Source organism: Nomascus leucogenys, chromosome 14 (assembly GCF_006542625.1).
Source record: "Nomascus leucogenys isolate Asia chromosome 14, Asia_NLE_v1, whole genome shotgun sequence".
Taxonomy (NCBI): Eukaryota; Metazoa; Chordata; class Mammalia; order Primates; family Hylobatidae; genus Nomascus; species Nomascus leucogenys.
In genome coordinates, this window is record NC_044394.1 from 48,391,988 (window position 1) to 48,409,571 (window position 17,584).

The following is a 17,584-nucleotide window of genomic DNA, read 5'->3' on the forward strand; positions in this document are numbered from 1 at the left end:
ACTCTGAGCAGCTCTTCAGCATGGTAGCATAAACAAATGAGTAAAAGACTTTGTGCCTCAGGCTAGAAAGAAGAGCCAGGAGATGTCCAACTAAAACTTACTGCAGCAGAAACTACAAGAGACAGCAGAGGGCGTGCCTGCCAGGCCTTGCAGGGGGGCCGCGTGCAGTAGCCCTTGCCCGTGATGAGCTGGGTTTGCAGTTACTTTCCCATCCTGATGACGTGTCTGCTTTGTGTTCACATTTTAGCAATCATCTAGGGGGCTAAATGTGACAAACCAAGAAGATGGCCAAGATCAACACCCAATACTCCCACCCCTCCAGGACCCACCTCAGGGTAAAGACTTCAGACCGAGATCTCAATCGCGCTGAAAATGGCCTCAGCAGGTAAGATGGGCTAAGATGGGCTTTTCATTTTATGCCTAGCTCTGGTCATTTCCACAGCTGATCTAGACTATGGGGGAAGAATGCCTTCACATTGGCCAACCACAGGTCGGAGGGCAGGGGAGTTATTCACAGCACTGCCAACTTCATTTTTCATCTCACTTAATCCTCACAACTCCCAGAAAGTAGTCTGTATTCTTGTTTTAGAGATGTGGAAAAGCAGGCTTAAATAGTCACTTAATTGCTATAAGGTAAGAAAATGAAGATTCAAATGCAGCAGACTAAATTTTACTGTAAGAACTTCCTCAAACTGACACATTCTCCCATGTATTCATCAAAAATGCGTTGGACTCTTGCTGTGCACCAGCCACTGATCTGGGTTTGCAGTCTGAGCTGGGCACCAAAGATGTAGCATGAATCAGATGCCCTGCCCTCACTTCCAGGGGAAGGTCTAGAGGCAGGCCATGCCCAGGGCCTGTATAGGGAGTGGGCAGTGCCTTGTCAGCCAAGCCATCAGCCCCATCAGTGACATCCTGACACAGGTAGGAAATGGAAATCTGGAGCCTTAAGCTCTACTTCTAGCCCTGTTCCTAACTTACTAGTAGACCTGGGAAAATGCATTTAACCTCTCCATGCCTCAATTTCTTCACCTGCAGAATGGAACAGCATTTTTTCCAAGCTCCTGGTATAACATTGAGGACACCGGAAGGGACCTATTTAGTGTGCATAGACCTAAACCCTTATGTTTCTTTGTTTTTAGTTTTTTCCTTTTTGTTTTTTTGAGACAGAGTCCCACCCTGTCACCCAGACTGGAGTGTAGTAGTGCAGTTAGTGCAATCTTGGCTCACTGGGTTCAAGTGATTCTCCTGCCTCAGCCTCCCTAGTAGCTGGAATTACAGGCACCCACCACCACACCCTGCTAATTTTTGTATTTTTAGTAGAGACGGGGTTTCGCCATGTTGGCCAGGTTGGTCTCGAACTCCCTGCTGGGATTACAGGTGTGAGCCACCGCACCCAGCCATGTTTCTTAAATTCTTAATGAGATGATTGAGTTGAACCATGAGCAACTTTCTTTCCAATATTTCTGTTATTTTCACCTTATGTATATAGAATTGAAAACTTCTCCCCACTCTGCAGCTTAAACACACACAGTCTGATGGCCCCAAAATGCAATGACATCCCTCAGTCCCCACCTCCCTGCACTGGGCCCTCGTGCCTCATTTCTTCTCATTCATTTGTGTTCATCACTTCCTCGCCCAAATGTACATTTGGTTTTTTCTCTGTCTACGTTCTTGGTCCCAGCTTCTCAGCAAACTCTGCTAATAAGTGATGGTCAATAATTTTCAAAGAGATTGAGTCCCCATTATGGCAAACCCACACAGCCCTTGAACCCCACCTTCTGAGATTTCGGCAAAGGAAGGAAAATCCCAGAGCATCCCAACAGATATTTATTTCCTCCAACCATTTTAACTAGGTGCTGGGGCCCCAGGAAGTGTGATGTGGCTTCAGAGGCATCAGAAAGTTCCATCCTACTCAAATACCTTTCTCCTAACTAGCCCTTTGTCAATGCCTGTGTCACACCACTGGAGACTTAGTCCTCTAAGTTAAGGCATTGCTCCTTATCTAAAAGAACAAAGAACACTATTAGGACTGTTACTCACTCTTGAAATGTTTGTATGTTTTAATAGTTTATTTCCCATGTGTGAACTAATAAAGCCCCTTGAAGGGGGTTTCAAAGACAGGGTCGGGCATCAGGGGGAAGGAGCCCAAGGATGGGGCACAGCATAACATCAGGATCCTGGGGTCCTGGGCCCAAGACCTTGGGAGAAGGACCAGAGGCTGTCAGGATCAGGAAGATTTTGAAGCAAAATGGAGCTTTTCCTCTTTGCACCCCACTTGCCTGGAGTGGGGCACGACCCAAGCACATCATGGAGCTTCCAGATTCCCTAAGGCAGAGAAGGCAGTAGTGGGATCTCAGTCTGGCTCCTTCTAGTGAGATACTCACTGGAGTAGGCACCCAGGAGAAGGCAGGCCCGGTCTGTAGGCTGCTGCGGCTCCTGCCCACAATGTCTGCTTGACTTGACAGCACTGCGTTCCTGCTGACTCACCCTGGCTCGGCTTTGGCCAGTGACCTCCAAGCCCAGCTTGACCTGTGGCCTGTTCAAGAGGGCTTGCAAGTCCTCTTAGAAGATGACCATTTGCAAAATGAATTGCTAGCTTGTTAAGCCACGCTAATACCAGCCACTGGCCTCTGGCTTCTAGCAGACTCCCTGCAGGCCCACTATGGAATGCACGCTGACAAGAGTCACAGCACCTCTAGGGATCAGCCACATGGTCAGGGGCTCTGAACTGATGCCTTTCGACAATGCTATTTGTCGTCTGCGTGGGTGAGAAAAGGTCCTCCCTTCTCCTTCGTTTGCACTTTCTGTGACCAGAATGATGGTTTAACAGCACAGGCTTGGGGGTCAGACTGCCTGAGTTTGAACACTGGCTCTGCAACTGACCTGCTGTGAAAAGTTGCTCAATGGCTCCAAGCCTCAGTTTTCTCATCTGCAAAATGAATCAGTACTAGTATTGCTCTCCTAGGGTTGTGGGGAGGTTATGGCAGATGTGAATACAGAGGTCCTGGCACAGTCCCTGCTGTATGGTTAAGTGCCCAATTGACTCTCACTCCCGGTCTTGGAAATGATTACTTCTTCCTGTGGGCCTTCTCTGGTCTCTTCTCCTTGACCTCAGGTAGCCCCATTTCCTGCCTGTGTCCCAGTTCTGCTGTCTCAGCCTGACCACCAGCCGAGGCTTACTGAGCTCCACTCAGGCCTCGGCCCCACCCTTCACATGGTAAATTGACAGATTAATACAGCATCCCATGGAAACACCGCAGAGATTTCAAAATGAGAGACAGAAAGTGTGCTTCCTTTATGAGAGAGCTATGCTTTATCTTACAGAGGCAAGAGTGGCTTTAACAGCCAGAAATTCTCCGACTGTTCCTCGGAGTCACCAAGGAATGACAGTGTGTGCTCAGGAAGGGGTACAGTGACCTCAGGGATGGAGGCTGGGCCCAGCCCCTCCCCCTGCTTCCCAGCCCAGCCCTGCATCTGTCTATCCACCGATGAGGTCTCTACGTGAGACTGATTTGAGCAAAGGACTCCGGCACATACCACATAAAAATTTTTAAGTTTCAAATCACTATTTTGGAGCCAGGAGAAGCAGTGTTTGGACAAGCCACACCTCTTTGTCTTGAAATTGCAGTCCTTTTAGAAAGCTTTTTGAGATAAATGATTGAGAACTGGGGTAGACGAACATTAATCACTCTTTATCTTCAGTGATATCAAGAAGCCTGCACTGGAAACCTGTGTGTGGGTGTGGCCCCTTGCTGAGTGCCCCCAAGAGGAAGGCACAGCCAAGTCTCTGTCCCCTGAGACTTCCCTGCCCCAAGGTCTTTTCACCAAATTGGAGGCCCAGTTTTTAATTTATTGGAATTATTTTTATAGTGGAAAATCATAGGGAAGAATGAAACACTTCATTTGAATGAAAACACTTTACACCCTGAAAATACCAAAAATAAGTGTGAGTTTTTCATTTCGACTTAGATCTTTTTAGTTGGCTCAATTATTTAAGAGCTGTCTGGCATATCTGTGAGGATAAGGCAATAGAAACAGGCTATTCTCTGCTGCAGATAATTGCAGCTAGGACTGAGGGCACCTTAAATCCCAGATCCATCTCCTGGAGTAGCTATCTTGAATGAGTTTTGGGGCACAGGGGTTTGTGTCTGACAGAAGAGTGGTCTTCTTGTGTTACTCCCTGAGCAGAGCCCAAAGCAATTACCACCAAAGAAAACCATTTTCATCCAGCTTCTCCAGGACCAAAGGCTTAAAAATGCATTGGCTTCAGTCCCGCACCACATGTGACCAACAGCAGTGGGTTCCAATCATTCAAGTTCCTCAGGGCTTGAGAAGGGGGAAACTAAAGTGTCATATTCCCCAGCCTTATGCTGAAAGGTCACCTCTGTTTGCTCTCATGTCCCCAAACCTATCTTGCTGGAAAACATCAGATGCTTCACCAAGTGCAAAGTTAATTTCCAGTTCCAGTTCTCATGGGAGCCCCTGTCCTCGCCCAGTGACAAGAAATCTTCACCTTACCAACATTAATTCCTCTGTGCAAATAAACGTAGAACTTGAGCATTACAAGGTGAAAATTATGTTGTCTTTCAAAGCAGTCTCTCCATTCTACTAGTTGTTCTTGTTCTTGCCAACTACCAGCATCGGGGGGCCTCTTCCTTGGAAGGCATCGTCTCCACATGGGATCTTAGAATAGCAGCCCACACGTGGGAGGGAAGCTCCAGGGTTGTCCTGGCCTGGTCTGTTCATTTTACAGAGACTGAGGTCCTGTCAAGTCATTGCCCCAGGCCCTTCCATCAGCCACAGGCAGGACAGAGCCTGGCCCCACGACTCTCATTTCCCAGGGAGACTCTAGTTCCCATTCGTGCATTAGTTGCCAAAAGTATCTCCTTTTTTTCGGTACCTGTGTGTCCTTGGGGACTCCAAATGTCACCTCAGACATCAGTTCCTCTCCTCTCTTCCCACCTCTCCTCCATCTGCCTGGTAAAATCAGTTTCTGGGAGAAGTAATTAATGAGGTTTACTATGTAAACACACCCAGGCTAAAAGAAAGACATTGATCTAACAGAATTTCAGGCATTGAGAAGGAAGTGGGGCAACGCATAGGGAAAAAATGGGCCCCCCCCCAATCAGACCCCTGGAACTTGCATCATGTAAGGCTCTCCCTGTTCTTCATGGCCAGTTGTGCCTTTCTGGTAACTGAAATCCACATGAAATTGCCAACTTTTGCTTTATTTGCTTTGTGAAGATCAGGAAACTTAAGCCCAGAGAGTGTAAGTGACCAGCCCACAGAATACTCAGCCTGCAGGTGCTGGAGCAGGGACTCAAACCAGGACCTGCCACCTTTCCACTCTGCCTCCTCCTCCTGAGTGGGTGTCAAAGATCCCGTCCACATGCAACAGCTCTCGCTGCTGCTGGTTGCAGGCCTGCTTTGCAATCCTGGGTGGGTTTTGCCCTCCTCACCCACCCGCCAGCTCTGATGTTATCTAATTCATTTGCCGCGAATGCAAATAAATCTGGTCTCAGGATGTGCCCTCATGCAATTAGCAGGAACCAGACTACGCTAAAACGCTGGGCCGACTGCTTGGTGCCTAGAGCTCCCTGAGGAGCTGCTGGTGGCGGCAGAACACCTCCATCCTTGGGATTGCCTCCAGATCTTCCAGGCACACAGGCTGTGACAGGGCCCCCGCCCAGCTGTCAGCTGCCATCACCACCACCTCCCTGCCAGCTGCTCCAATCCAAGGACCTCTGCCACCTCCTTCTGCAACCAACCTAGGTGCACTGGAACATGCAGCCCGCCTTTGTAGTATACAGAATATGAAGTGGGCAAGGGAATTGTAGCTTCTGGACTGCAGCAGGGTCTCTGACGGGGTCTTTTACGTGTACACAAATGAGATGAGAGTGGGTTTCTTATGAGTATAAGGGGAGAATTCAATCAGATCCTTTGAAAATAAAGAGCCATGCCAATGGTACAGCCGTATGGATTAGAGCAATGTCTCTAGTGGCATGCCACAGGGCTCAGTCCTCAGCCATCCTATTAATTTCGTTTTCATCTGTGCCATATATGAAAATACAGGGCAGCTTCATGGAGTGGATGACAGCAAGTTTTGAAACGGGATGGAATAACATTGGAATCTCGGCTGTACCACCTGGCTGTGGGACCTCGGTGAAGTTGCTTAACCTTTCTGAACTCCCATTTCCACTCTTACAGGGTTGTTGTGTGGATGAAATGATAAATGTATGTTGCTGGCATACAGTAAAGAGCCACTAAATGGCATGTGGTTTGTTTATTTTGTTTGTGAGTAGGATGGTGTTGGGAGGAAAGGTGAGTGTGTTCTCTGCATACCAACGCTTCCAAAACATCGAGTGACTCAGATCAATGGGAAGGTCCAATACTTAATTCCAAAAAAAAATCAATTGCGCATACACAAGCCGGGGTCCTCTGGCTGGCAGCAGCCTGTTTACAGGACTGCTTTGGGTTTTTGCTGATGGTAGCTGGTGACCATCAAAAACCACCAAAAACACACAAAGCAATAAAGTCTTCCCAGAGTCTGCCCAGTCAAGCAAGACCCCAGGAACTTGCTCACGGGAGAAGGACCATGACAAGGAAGAGACTTGACCCCAAGGAGGAATGGCTGGGTGAGCTGGGGGTTCTGGCCTGGAAACCCAGAAGTCACACAGGTCCTGGTCAGTGAAGGTAGAAGACAAAGCTACCTGACTCCCTGTGGTTCCAGCAGAAAACAGCCTCAATGTGGGGAGGCTGAGGGAGGGAAGAATCTGTGGGCAGGTGGCGCAGTCAAGAGATGGCCCAGACAGACCGGGGCATGGGAGTGAGCTCCCTGCTGCTGGAAAAGGCAGGGAGGAATCTGTAGAAGAGGAGAAGCAGCAGCCTGGCCACCGTGATGCAAGGCCTCTGACTTCTAATCAATCACCAGGGAGAGACTGAAGCTTTTTCCTGGTGTTAATTCTTGCCTCCTTGTTAAGAAGGCTAATTAGGTTGGAACAGATCACGTGATAGAACTAATTTGTCTTGCCTGGGCTCCTCAAGACTCATAGACTGAAGTGCAAATCCCTAGAGGCTAATGCCTGGCTGGCTTTTAATCAGGCTGATCAAACTTCAGCCCCAGGAGGTTTAAAAGAAAGGAAAATATTCCCAGACACATTCCTAGTCTTATTCTAGGCAATTCAACCAGATTCTGCTGGTGTGACTGGTGGTCGTGTGGAGTTACGGGCATCTGTCCTTTCTGGGGTCACACTTTCCGCAATGGGTTACACAAGGGGGGGGTCACCACACCTTACCTCTGCCTTGCAGGAGAGAGAGCCTAGAGTTTGGCAAAAGGTACGAGGGGAAGTGGAGTCTCATTTGAAAGCACTGTACAAATTATTTGAACTGCATGTGGAGGGCTAGGTCAGTTCTGTGCAATATTCCAGGGCCTTCGTGTTAACCAGTGGGTTCCCAGGAAGGGCTGCCAGACAAGCCCACGAACAGCTGCCCGGGCAGTGTGGCTGCAGCACACGCAGTGGGAGGCTGAGGAAGACCCCTAAGGAGCAGGTGTTCAATCTGGCCTCAGAAGATGAAATTCAGTAGGCGAGAAGTGTTGGAACCAAAATCCTCGTTCTGGAGTCATTTTATGGAAGCAGCTGCTTTGGCTTGCAATGGCAAGCCCTGGGACCTCTCCCTACCCAGTGCTTTGATGAGGGCCAGGCCAGCATGTACTGCCCCCTTCCCATCCCTTCACCAAGCCCTGGACAGTAGCTACCTTCCTTGCTGTAAAGGAAAGGCCACGTTTATACCAAAAGCCAGAATCTATCTGCAGGAGGCAAAGGAAAGTGGGCAGCCCCTGGGATGAGGATCTGTGAAGGTGGCTTTCTCTGTTAAGCAGAACATCTGACCGTCTCACTCCTGGCTGTGTCCAGGAGGTGGATGGGCTTGAAATTAATTCTGCTTGCTGCATATCTGATTTCCTAGAACCCACTCGCCAAGCGAGGAGACATCGTCAGCGCTGCAGCCGGGGATCGCCATGGAGACCAGAGGACTGGCTGACTCCGGGCAGGGCTCCTTAACCGGCCAGGGGCTTGCCAGGTAACTGACCAGCCTCAGTCCCTACCTTGGCCTGGGGAACACTATGGCAGAAAGAAGGTAGTGACCTCTCAGGAAGAAGTGCTAGATGGGGGTGGAGCTGAAGATTGGGAAAAGAAAGGGTCAGGAGCAGAGCAGCCTGAAAACTATCAGTGAGTAATTTCCTCTTGGGTCAGATGTTCTGAGCTCAGAAAAGTCTAAGAAAAACTGCCTTTATCTGAAATTGCTTAATAAAAGCTGACATTGGGGTAGTTGCTCAGGTTTGGAAGAATTCAGAAAAAAAGCCAACCGGAGAAGGTGGTAAGAGCAACCAACCGTGGGAGACCTTTGATTGCGTGGGCACAGTGGTATGCTGCGGATGGTGGTGATGAGGTCTGAAATAGCTCTGGCAGGGTCTCCCAGGTGCTCGTCTGGACCCCAGGGCAGGTGTCCTTGCAAAAGCATTTGTTTGCAAGATTAGTGAGACTCCAAGCTCTGCCTCCCCCTGATGACATCCGTACTCCAGCTTCAACAGCTGCCCCATGCTGAGGAAGTCATTTCACCTTTTCAAATCTCATCTAGAAATGCATCTAACAGTGCCTACCCAACAGGCGGCTTGAAAGCTGCTTCAGAGCCAAGCACCGACTCACGGCAGGTGCTCAACAAACACCAGGCTCATTATTTCCTTCCACCACGTGGTTTTTTCCAACACCAGAGTCTTACATAGTCATATGTTCTATACTTTTTACTTAAGATTGTCGCAAAAGAAATTCACATATCTATTTATTCTTCATGCTTTTCATTATGAAGGATGCTACTCCACCATTGTTTATTTAACTAGTCCATTGTAGCTGGGCATGTAAGTGATGTTCAGTGTTTGCATTTTACTAATAAAGAGCTGTCTTAAGGTTCTTTGATGATAAAGGAAGAAAGAGAACACCTTTAAATCAGCTCTGTAGGGCTGATACAGGGTGTGTTGTAAGCTTGCAACACAAGCTATCTCAGGGAAACAGAGCCAGTAGGGCTCGCAGGAGGGGACCTGGGGAGGTAGCCACCTTCCCCCTCCCATTTTCTCATGGAGTTTCGTGGTCTTTGTGCTTCTTTCTGCATGTCCCCTCCATTCTGGCTCTCTCTGTTCTGATATCAGCTGGCACAAGGCTGAAAACAGCCTTTGCCATGTAACCATGAGTTGAAACACCCAACTCTGTCTTTGAGTGGCTCTCAGTTCAGAGGCCTGAGTGGCTCTCTGTGCGTCAGTTGTCTGTCCTAGTCCCATTGTCTGAGGCTGGAGGAGGGAGTATGACCTTGGTTCCACTCTCTTGGCAGAGGAAGGGTGTGGGTACAGGAATTGTCTGCAGCAGAGAGACTGGGCTTGGCAGATACCTCCAAATATGTCTGCAGCAGCAGTTGTAAGCATCTGCCTACAGGGATATTTTCTTAGTCAATGTATTCCCTTAGGCTAAGGTCATAAGTGTGTGATTAGGGTCAAGGTATGTGACAATTCATAGCTTAGTTCCAGGTTGTTCAGTACTGACTCTGGCTCGGGACACCCCGTCCAGGGGAGGGCACTGTAGATGCCAAATCAGGGAAACCAGAAGCCGAGAAACAGAATGGAGTCTCTGGGCCTGTTCCCCACTGTTCCCCTCTGGCAGAGACACCAGCAACAGCAGGCAGGGTGGAGGGAAGGCCCCTCTCAGGCCCGTGTGTCTCAGATGAGCTCTAGGCACTGGCACTATGGTCACAGATGTTGGAGCTCACGGCAAGCTCCAGGCAGGCCCAGGGCTCCGGGAGAGGGCCCAGGGCAAGTTGCAAAGGAACCTCCCAGGCCTGGGGAGAAAACTCTAGTTTGTACAAGAACACACCAACAAGATAAAAGCTGGGAAAAGACTCCAGGTTGTGCCTGGACGCCTGTTCCTTTAAGCCTTGCTCTATCAGATCTCAAGAACTTCTAAATAAATAAATAAATAACCTTGCTCTCAATGTTGTCATCGTTTGAAACCCGCATTGCTTTACTCTTCCTGCACTTGGCAGTCATAACAAAGAGCTCTCCATTGGGCAAAAGGAGTGAGCTAATCCCCTGTTTGAAGGATCATGCCTTAAGCAGAGTCCAAGTGCTACAAGGACAAATGGTAATAAAGAGAGTGTCCCTTTCCGGGGAAGCCTGCCCCTAACTGCAGGGTGGAGGGAGAAGGGGATAAATGGTCCCCATGGGGTGGAGATGCAAACTCAGACCACAGGGCCCCCAGCACCCACGCCCTGCTGGTCATCACTGCTTCTGCCCCATCCCTTGAGACAGACAGAGAGGGAGGGAGAAAGAGAGAGAGGGAAAGACTGGGGGTTGGGGGTGCATAGGGCTTTCCCTCTCCCTCTGGCTCAGTGCCTGTGTCGCCTTCCAGGCTGTCGCGCCTCACCTTCTTGCTGCGCAGGTGGGCTGCCAGGGATGTGCACTACCAGGACCAGGGACCGGACTCTTTTCCTGATTGTTTCCATGGAGCTGAGCTTAAGGAGGTGTCCAGCCAAGAAAGCAATGCTCAGGCAAATGTGGGCAGCCAGGAGCCAGCAGACAGAGGGAGAAGGTAAGGAACGGAAAAGAAGAAGGGGCCTCCTGTGCCTCCTGGGGCCAGGCAGGAAGCCTGTGCTTTGCTCCATCCTGTTTGGACGCAGCATAGGTGGCCTGGAACGTCATCCCCATGAGCTGCTCCTTGAAGAAAGTGTTCGCCCTTGGGGGAGCACTACATGCTCTAACAGCCTCTGCGGAGTCCAGGAGGCCTTGCAGGAGGGAGAAAACCCTTGAACCAGAGCCCCCAGCCTCATTTGACCACTCACCTTATCCTACACAGAGGTCCTGTTAGGGTCCCCTGGAAGTCATGTTCTCAGAAACTCATCAGGGGATGCCGGCCTTACCTATCTCTCTTCACCAAAGGACCCCCATCCTAGACTCCACTATGACCCATCTTGCTCAAAAGCAGGGTCTTTTATAGCAGGAGCCTTGGGGGGTGTCTAAATGGTATCCACAATTTTATGTGTAGGCACACATGCATTTTTCTGGGAAGAGAGTCTACAGGTTGGTCAGAATTTTCAAGGAGAGCCATCCGTGTCCCAGATCAGGTTGAGAAATACCAGGTGGAGAAGGGGCAATGGTGAGAGTAGAGCGAGGTGGGGAGAGTGCTTGCTTTCTGGAGGGAAAATCTGCAGAACTAGGGCCTCTGTGCATCTTCTTGCATCGCCCCCACCCTAACTGGGAGATAAACCTGCAATCAGACTGGCACCCCCTTACACACAGACACCGGGCTGCTGCCTCCCCTCCTGACTTGTCCGTGAGAAGTCTCCCTAGCAGGTGGTCTGCAGAGAGACCCCTGGGCCAGCACAGGTTGAATCAATTGTCACTGAGCAGTAGAAGATCTCTTTAGGACACTCAGGTCTGTCTGGAAGGGAGGAGAGGTAAGACGTGGAGGGGAAGCTGACCTCCCCTCAGCTTCCCAAACAGGTGGATTCTCACCCAGAACCTATTTTCTGGGGGTTGGGAAAAGGGGATCAAATAAGCATGATGATTGCAGAACAGACAGTCCCTATATAATTTGCTAGAGAAAAAGCTATCTCTATGTCAATGAGGAGAAGATGGGTTCAGGTTTGGAGCTTCTCAAATGGGCATATGAGGGTCTCTGGGGTGTGAAGGTGAGGAAGTCTCAGGGAAACCCAATGGATCTTTCAGGAACATCCATTTTCATTCCATATTTGTATAGGGAGTGGCAGTGGGTATTTGTAGGTCATAGATGTTGCAGGGGATGGCGAACGGCACGGGCATTTTAAGATGGAATATGAGAGTTCAAGGCCATGTCTTGCCAGTGACTGCTTTAGGAGACCCAGGGAAAGGTGTGAGAATCCCTGGCTGAGATGGGAAGGCCAGAGTTTTCACACGAGCTTGGACTGCAAACGCTTGGGTTTCCTGGGCTGGGGGAAGGAGGCTGGGGACGGCCTGGGCACTGGTCCAGACAAGTACAGGGAGGTCCCAGGTTCCCAGGACTGGGCATCCAGTATCCTCGAGGGACACCATGAGACAGAAAGATAAGGAGGCAGGCAGATAAGAAAGAGGACAAAGTGGAGAAAGAGGAAGAGGGAGGGGGAAAAAGAAGTTTCTCAGCAAGCCAGCCAGACTGGTCTAATTCCTTTTGGGCAAGCAAAGACTTCCTTATTTAAATTGACCAAATTACCTTCTTACATCCTAGAGATGAATGTTAGACTCTTTGTCCATTTCCTGATGGGACCAGACGAATGGAGGGTTGAGCTAGGACCACATCCAGGGCAGGCCCCGGCCACCTCACAGACACCTGATGGATCACTCGCGGGCAGGGTCAGCACGGGCAGATGGATGCGATGGTGCAGATAGTGTCGGTCAATCAGCAAGGCTTCCTGGGGGTGAGGATTTTGAATTTTTCTGGAGGCAAAGACTCCACTGCAAAGCCAAGTATATACAGAGACAGGTCCTAGTTCTCCTGTGTGGGCTTGGCTTTGTGGGGTTACGGGCACAGTGGCGTGGTGAACACAGCCGCTGCACCCACGGAGCTGAACCTTCCCTCCTTCACAATCCCACGGCAGTTCCAGTTCCTGGGAGATTTTCAGATGAGCAGAACCAATCTAGAAATAAGCGGTTATGGCCGTATCTTAGATGGGGAGAGGGAGATTTGGGCAGGATGAGCTGAGGTCATCATAATGGCATTTATTTGGCTGGACATCAAGCATCGTGGAAGAGGTGCCCCGGGAATCAGGTGAGGGTGTCACCTGCCTCAGGCTCCAGTTCCCGTGGTCTCCTATGAGGGGTCTGCAGTGCCCTGCGAGGCCACCTGGCTTTTTTAACCCAGCCATGTTGAAAATGTGTTCTGGCGGTCAGAGATAATACCTTTTCCTATAGAACATCATGAAGTACTGCAAAATTCAACTCTAAATAAATATCCAGTTTGTGCAAAACCAGCCCTTACCTTCAACCAGATTCTCACATAAATCAGGGGTGTCAGGCCCTGGAGGTGTAAAATTTGGGGAGGTAGGAGAGGACAAGAGGAGGATAAACTGAAAACAGCGACAATCCTGCCTATGCTCAATTACTTGCCCTGCTAATTGGAAGAGGCCTTTGCAGCTGAGGGAGCAAGTCGCTGTTGCTGCTGCAGGCTGCATCCATCCTGGGGCAGAAGGTGCAAGACCTCCTCCACCAGAGAGGCATGGAAGCACTGAGGGCAGAGGCCACGGGGGGTCCATTTCTGTGCCCCTCTTAGTGCCTGGCACGTGGCCCCACCCAGGGTGGAATGGAAGGAAATTGAGTGGAATTTGAGGCAGGGAAGCTGGAAGGAGTCAAACGGCTGAATCTTCATTTCTTCAGAAGCCTCAGTTTAGCCATGTTCACTCTCTCTTCCCCCAAGGCTTTTATCCGAGGTAACTAATCACAAAGCATTTTGGCCTCGACAATACCACCCCATATTCTTCAACCTGTGAGTGCAAAGGCTGGAAGCAGTGGGATAGGGATGGGGGGGTGGGGCATGGTAATCCCCTGGGGAAATGGCCCCAAGGAATGGAAACAGAGTTCAGACCCTTGATGTTCTCTCTACCTCCCCGCAGCGGCTGGCCCCTGGCCAAATGCAACACTAACACCAGCAACAACACGGAGGAGGAGTAAGTACCCACACACCCAGCAGAGCCCTCCCCAAGCCCGGTGCCCTCCACCCCATAGAAGCCCCAGCTTGGTCTCTCTCCTTAGTGCTCCTGCTCCCCACTCCCAGAACACCAGTAGAAATATTTTACAATCCTGTTCCCTTCGTTGGAAATCCATCCCTGTGGACAGAAGTGGGGGAGGGATGAGATCTGTGTGACTCCTTGGGGAAGTCGTCTGATATCTTCGGCTCTCATTTTTCTCAACCATAAAGCAAAGGAATTGGATCAGATAAATGCTTTAAGCTTTAGCAGTCTATACCACGATATATCTGAGGGTGCAGAACCGGAGCTCCTTGACAGAGCAGTGGAGATTCTCCTTAATGATGAAAAGGCGTTTTCTTATTCTACAACCTCAGGCTCTTGAGTGCCAGTGAAATGCCCTTGTTTTTGTTGTGGTGGTTGTTGTTTGTTTGTTTTTGAGACGGAGTCTCGCTCTGTCGCCCAGGCTGGAGTGTCACTCTGTCGCCCAGGTTGGAGTGCAGTGGCGCGATCTTGGCTCACTGCAAGCTTTGCCTCCCGGGTTCACGCCATTCTCCTGCCTCAGCCTCCTGAGTAGCTGGGACTACAGGCGCCCGCCGCCACCACACCCGGCTAGTTTTTTTGTATTTTTAATAGAGAGGGGGTTTCACCGTGTTAGCCAGGATGGTCTCGATCTCCTGACCTCGTGATCTGTCCGCCTCAGCCTCCCGAAGTGCTGGGATTACAGGCGTGAGCCACCAGGCCTGGCCTGAAATGCCCTTGTTTTAAGGCCAATTTGGGCCAATTTTGGGGGTGTAATCAGAGCAGTGGAAAAAGGCAATTTAAATATGTCCAGAGAATAGCCTCTTGAAAGGGTGACCTGCTATAATTCTTTTTTCCGTCACCAGATACTAAGGTGGCAGATTAGGGACAGCGTGGCACTATTGGGGAGGGGAAGTCTTAGTTGGAGATTAGGGAAAAAATACCAATATCAGTGAGAAATGCCGATTTCTTGACTTCCAACAGACAGAGAAATGTGCCAAGGGTCTTTCTTGTTATTTCTCTCTTTGTTCCTCAGATAGAACTTTTTTCTATTTTCTCCATGAAGGAAGCATGTCTTTTGTTTGCATAAATTTGGACATCAAATCCAGAGACCCAAATGCCAGCCATAAAGAAAAATGAGATGATTTTATCTACAAAGCAATAGCTATAGTGATATGTGTTTGACTTAAAGCCAAACCTGGCACTAAACACCCTTGCAGCCTCAGTATCAAGTCTTTCAGGCAGGGAAAGGCTCCAGATACTGAAACCATGGACAGAGGTCCTGGGGGTTTCTAGGCATCTTTGTCCTGGGGCTGGGGTGTGGGCAAGGATGTGGGTGGATAGCGTGGGCTGCACCCGGCTCTTCAATCTTTCAATAAATGGGCTCACTTCACGGGTCCACTTTGAAGCCAAGGACCAACGGACAAAACTGGGAACTGTCCCAAAATGAGGACACACACAAAAAAATTATTTATGAACACCTTCCCCGACTCTTCACTCCATTTCTGTCATTTTCATATGGTCTCATTTGTCCTGAATAATTTTTCCCTCCCCCATCAAACTGTTCCCAGCCAAAACCAGCAGCATTTTGCAGCTCTGTGTAGAGTTCTTTTGGGGCAGTGCTGGGTGGATTTGGGGATGCAGCCGATGGTGCTGGGTCTTTCCTAGGCTCTCAGCAGTTTGGTACCCAGAGGACAGGCCAAGGCCCATAATTCAGGGCCACAAATCTTGCACAAGACAAGCCGAGTCCGGCGTAAACTGCAGGGCAAAGCTCACCCAAAAAGCTTGAGGGCAGCGCCGTCTGCTGGTGGCTTGACGTTAAGACTCCAGTGGCTGAAAAGAGACCAGGGTTCAGAACATCACCCTGGAGGACAGAGGAGGGGTAACTTTCCTTGCTCTTTTCACTTAATGATTTTAATAACCTTTTATTCTAATTCACTTTATTGAAATACTCTTGCTGAAAACTTGGAAAGCAAGAAGAGCACACAGGGGCATACACACACAAAAATTGCACTTCATGCTAACCATGGAATTCCACTATCAGAGATAGCCCCACTTAACATGTTGACAAATATACTTCCAACTTCTTCCTAGGCTTATATATTGAATACATAGATTGATACAATATATTTTATATATACATATACTTGTTAAGAGCATCTGTTTCCCAACTCAGTTGCCTCAGAGCTTTGTGACCTTGGACAAGTGTATTAGTCCATTCTCACATTGTTAGAAAAAAATGCCTGAGACTTGGTAATTTATCAGAAAAGTGGTTTAAGTGGCTTGAGATACTGCAAGCTATACAGGAAGCATAGCAGCTTCTGCTTCTGGGGAGGCCTCAGGAAGCTTTCAATCATGACGGAAGGCAAAGCGGGAGCAAGGAGTCTCACACGGCAGGAGCAGGAGGAAGGTGAGGTAGGTGCTGTAAACAACCAGATCTCAAGAAAACTCACTCACTCTCTCAAGCAAGCACCAAGGAGTTGGTGCTAAACCATGAGAAAGCCACGACCATGACAGGGACACAGATTCAAACCATATAAGCAGGTTACCTAACTTCTCTGTGTATCTGTTTCCTGGCTTATAAAATAAGGATCGTAATAGGGTCTTATTACAGGGTGGGAGTGAAGACTAAATGTGTTACTCTGTGTAAAGTGCTCAGAACAGTGCCTGGTACATAGTAAGTGCTCAATAAATATTGACTCGTGTGGTAGGCAGAACAATCTCCCTCAAAAGATGTCTACCACCCTAATCCTTAGAGCCTGTAAACAGGTTACCTTATATGGCAAAGGGGAATTTGTAAATGTGATTACATTCAAGGTCCTTGAGATAGGTAATGAGGTAGGTAATTTGACTTGGCTGTGTCCCCACCCAAATCTCATCTTGAATTGTAGCTCCTCTAATTCCCATGTGTTGGGACAGATCTGGTGGGAGGTAAATGAATCATGGGGGCGGGTCTTTCCCATGCTGTGAATAAGTCTCACGAGATCTGATGGTTTTATAAAGAGGAATTCCCCTGCACAGACTCTTTGCCTGCTGCCATGTAAGATGTGACTTTGCTCCTCATCTGCCTTCTGCCATGATTGCAAGCCCTCCCGAGCCATGTGGAACTGTGAGTCCATTAAACTTCTTTCCTTTATAAATTACCCACTCTTGGGTACATCTTTATTAGCAGCATGAGAACAGACTAATACAGGTAGGTTATCCTGGATTATCAGGGTGGGCCCAATGTAATCACATGAGTCCTTAAAAACAGAAGAGTGGGTCAGAGAAAGTAAATGGAAGAAGAAGAGAGTCACAGCGTGAGGGAGACTCGACCCATCGCTGCTGGCTTTGAAGATGGAGGAAGGGGACCCCAGCTAAGGAAGCCACAGCCTCGAAAGGTGCAGCCAGCAGGGAAATAGGGACCTCAGCCCCACAATCTTAAGAAGCTGGATTCTGCTCAAGATCCAGATGAGCAGGAATCAGAGCCCCGCTAGAGCCTCTGGGGGATGGCAGCCCTGTCAACACCTTGATTTTAGTCTGGTGAGATCCACAGCAGACTTGTGACCTACAGATCTGCAAGATAATACATTTATGTTGTGTAAGTTTGCAGTAATTTGTTCCGGCAGAAATAGAAAACTGATCCAGCTATTATGGTAAACTCTTTTGTAGTCTGATTCTTAACTTAGCAAAATATTAGGAACCGTTTTCCCATGTCACTAGCTCTTCTGAAACAGCGTTTTAAGTGGTCATGTAGAATTCACCGTTGAGGATGAGCCTGCACGGTCGTGTGATTCGGCAGCTGTCCCTTTTTGACTGTCATGAATAATGGCGGTGATTATTTTTC

General features: G+C 49.1%; 1 protein-coding gene across 3 annotated transcripts in view; it reads left to right on the plus strand.

The window, feature by feature from the left end:
• CNGA3 (cyclic nucleotide gated channel subunit alpha 3) overlaps positions 1–17,584 on the plus strand; it is a 52,465-nt gene that overhangs the window by 24,485 nt on the left and 10,396 nt on the right. Inside the window, exons 1-5 of one of the 3 annotated variants that reach the window (XM_030827485.1) lie at positions 7,570–7,658; positions 7,969–8,082; positions 8,340–8,505; positions 10,455–10,634; positions 13,666–13,719. In XM_030827485.1, coding sequence (XP_030683345.1) covers positions 8,429–8,505; positions 10,455–10,634; positions 13,666–13,719 — 311 coding nt within the window. In that variant the 5' untranslated portion in view covers positions 7,570–7,658; positions 7,969–8,082; positions 8,340–8,428. Of the gene's footprint in view, positions 1–247; positions 386–7,569; positions 7,659–7,968; positions 8,083–8,339; positions 8,506–10,454; positions 10,635–13,665; positions 13,720–17,584 lie in introns of those variants that run through there. The other 2 variants (XM_030827484.1, XM_003279229.4) reach the window with 2 other exon arrangements.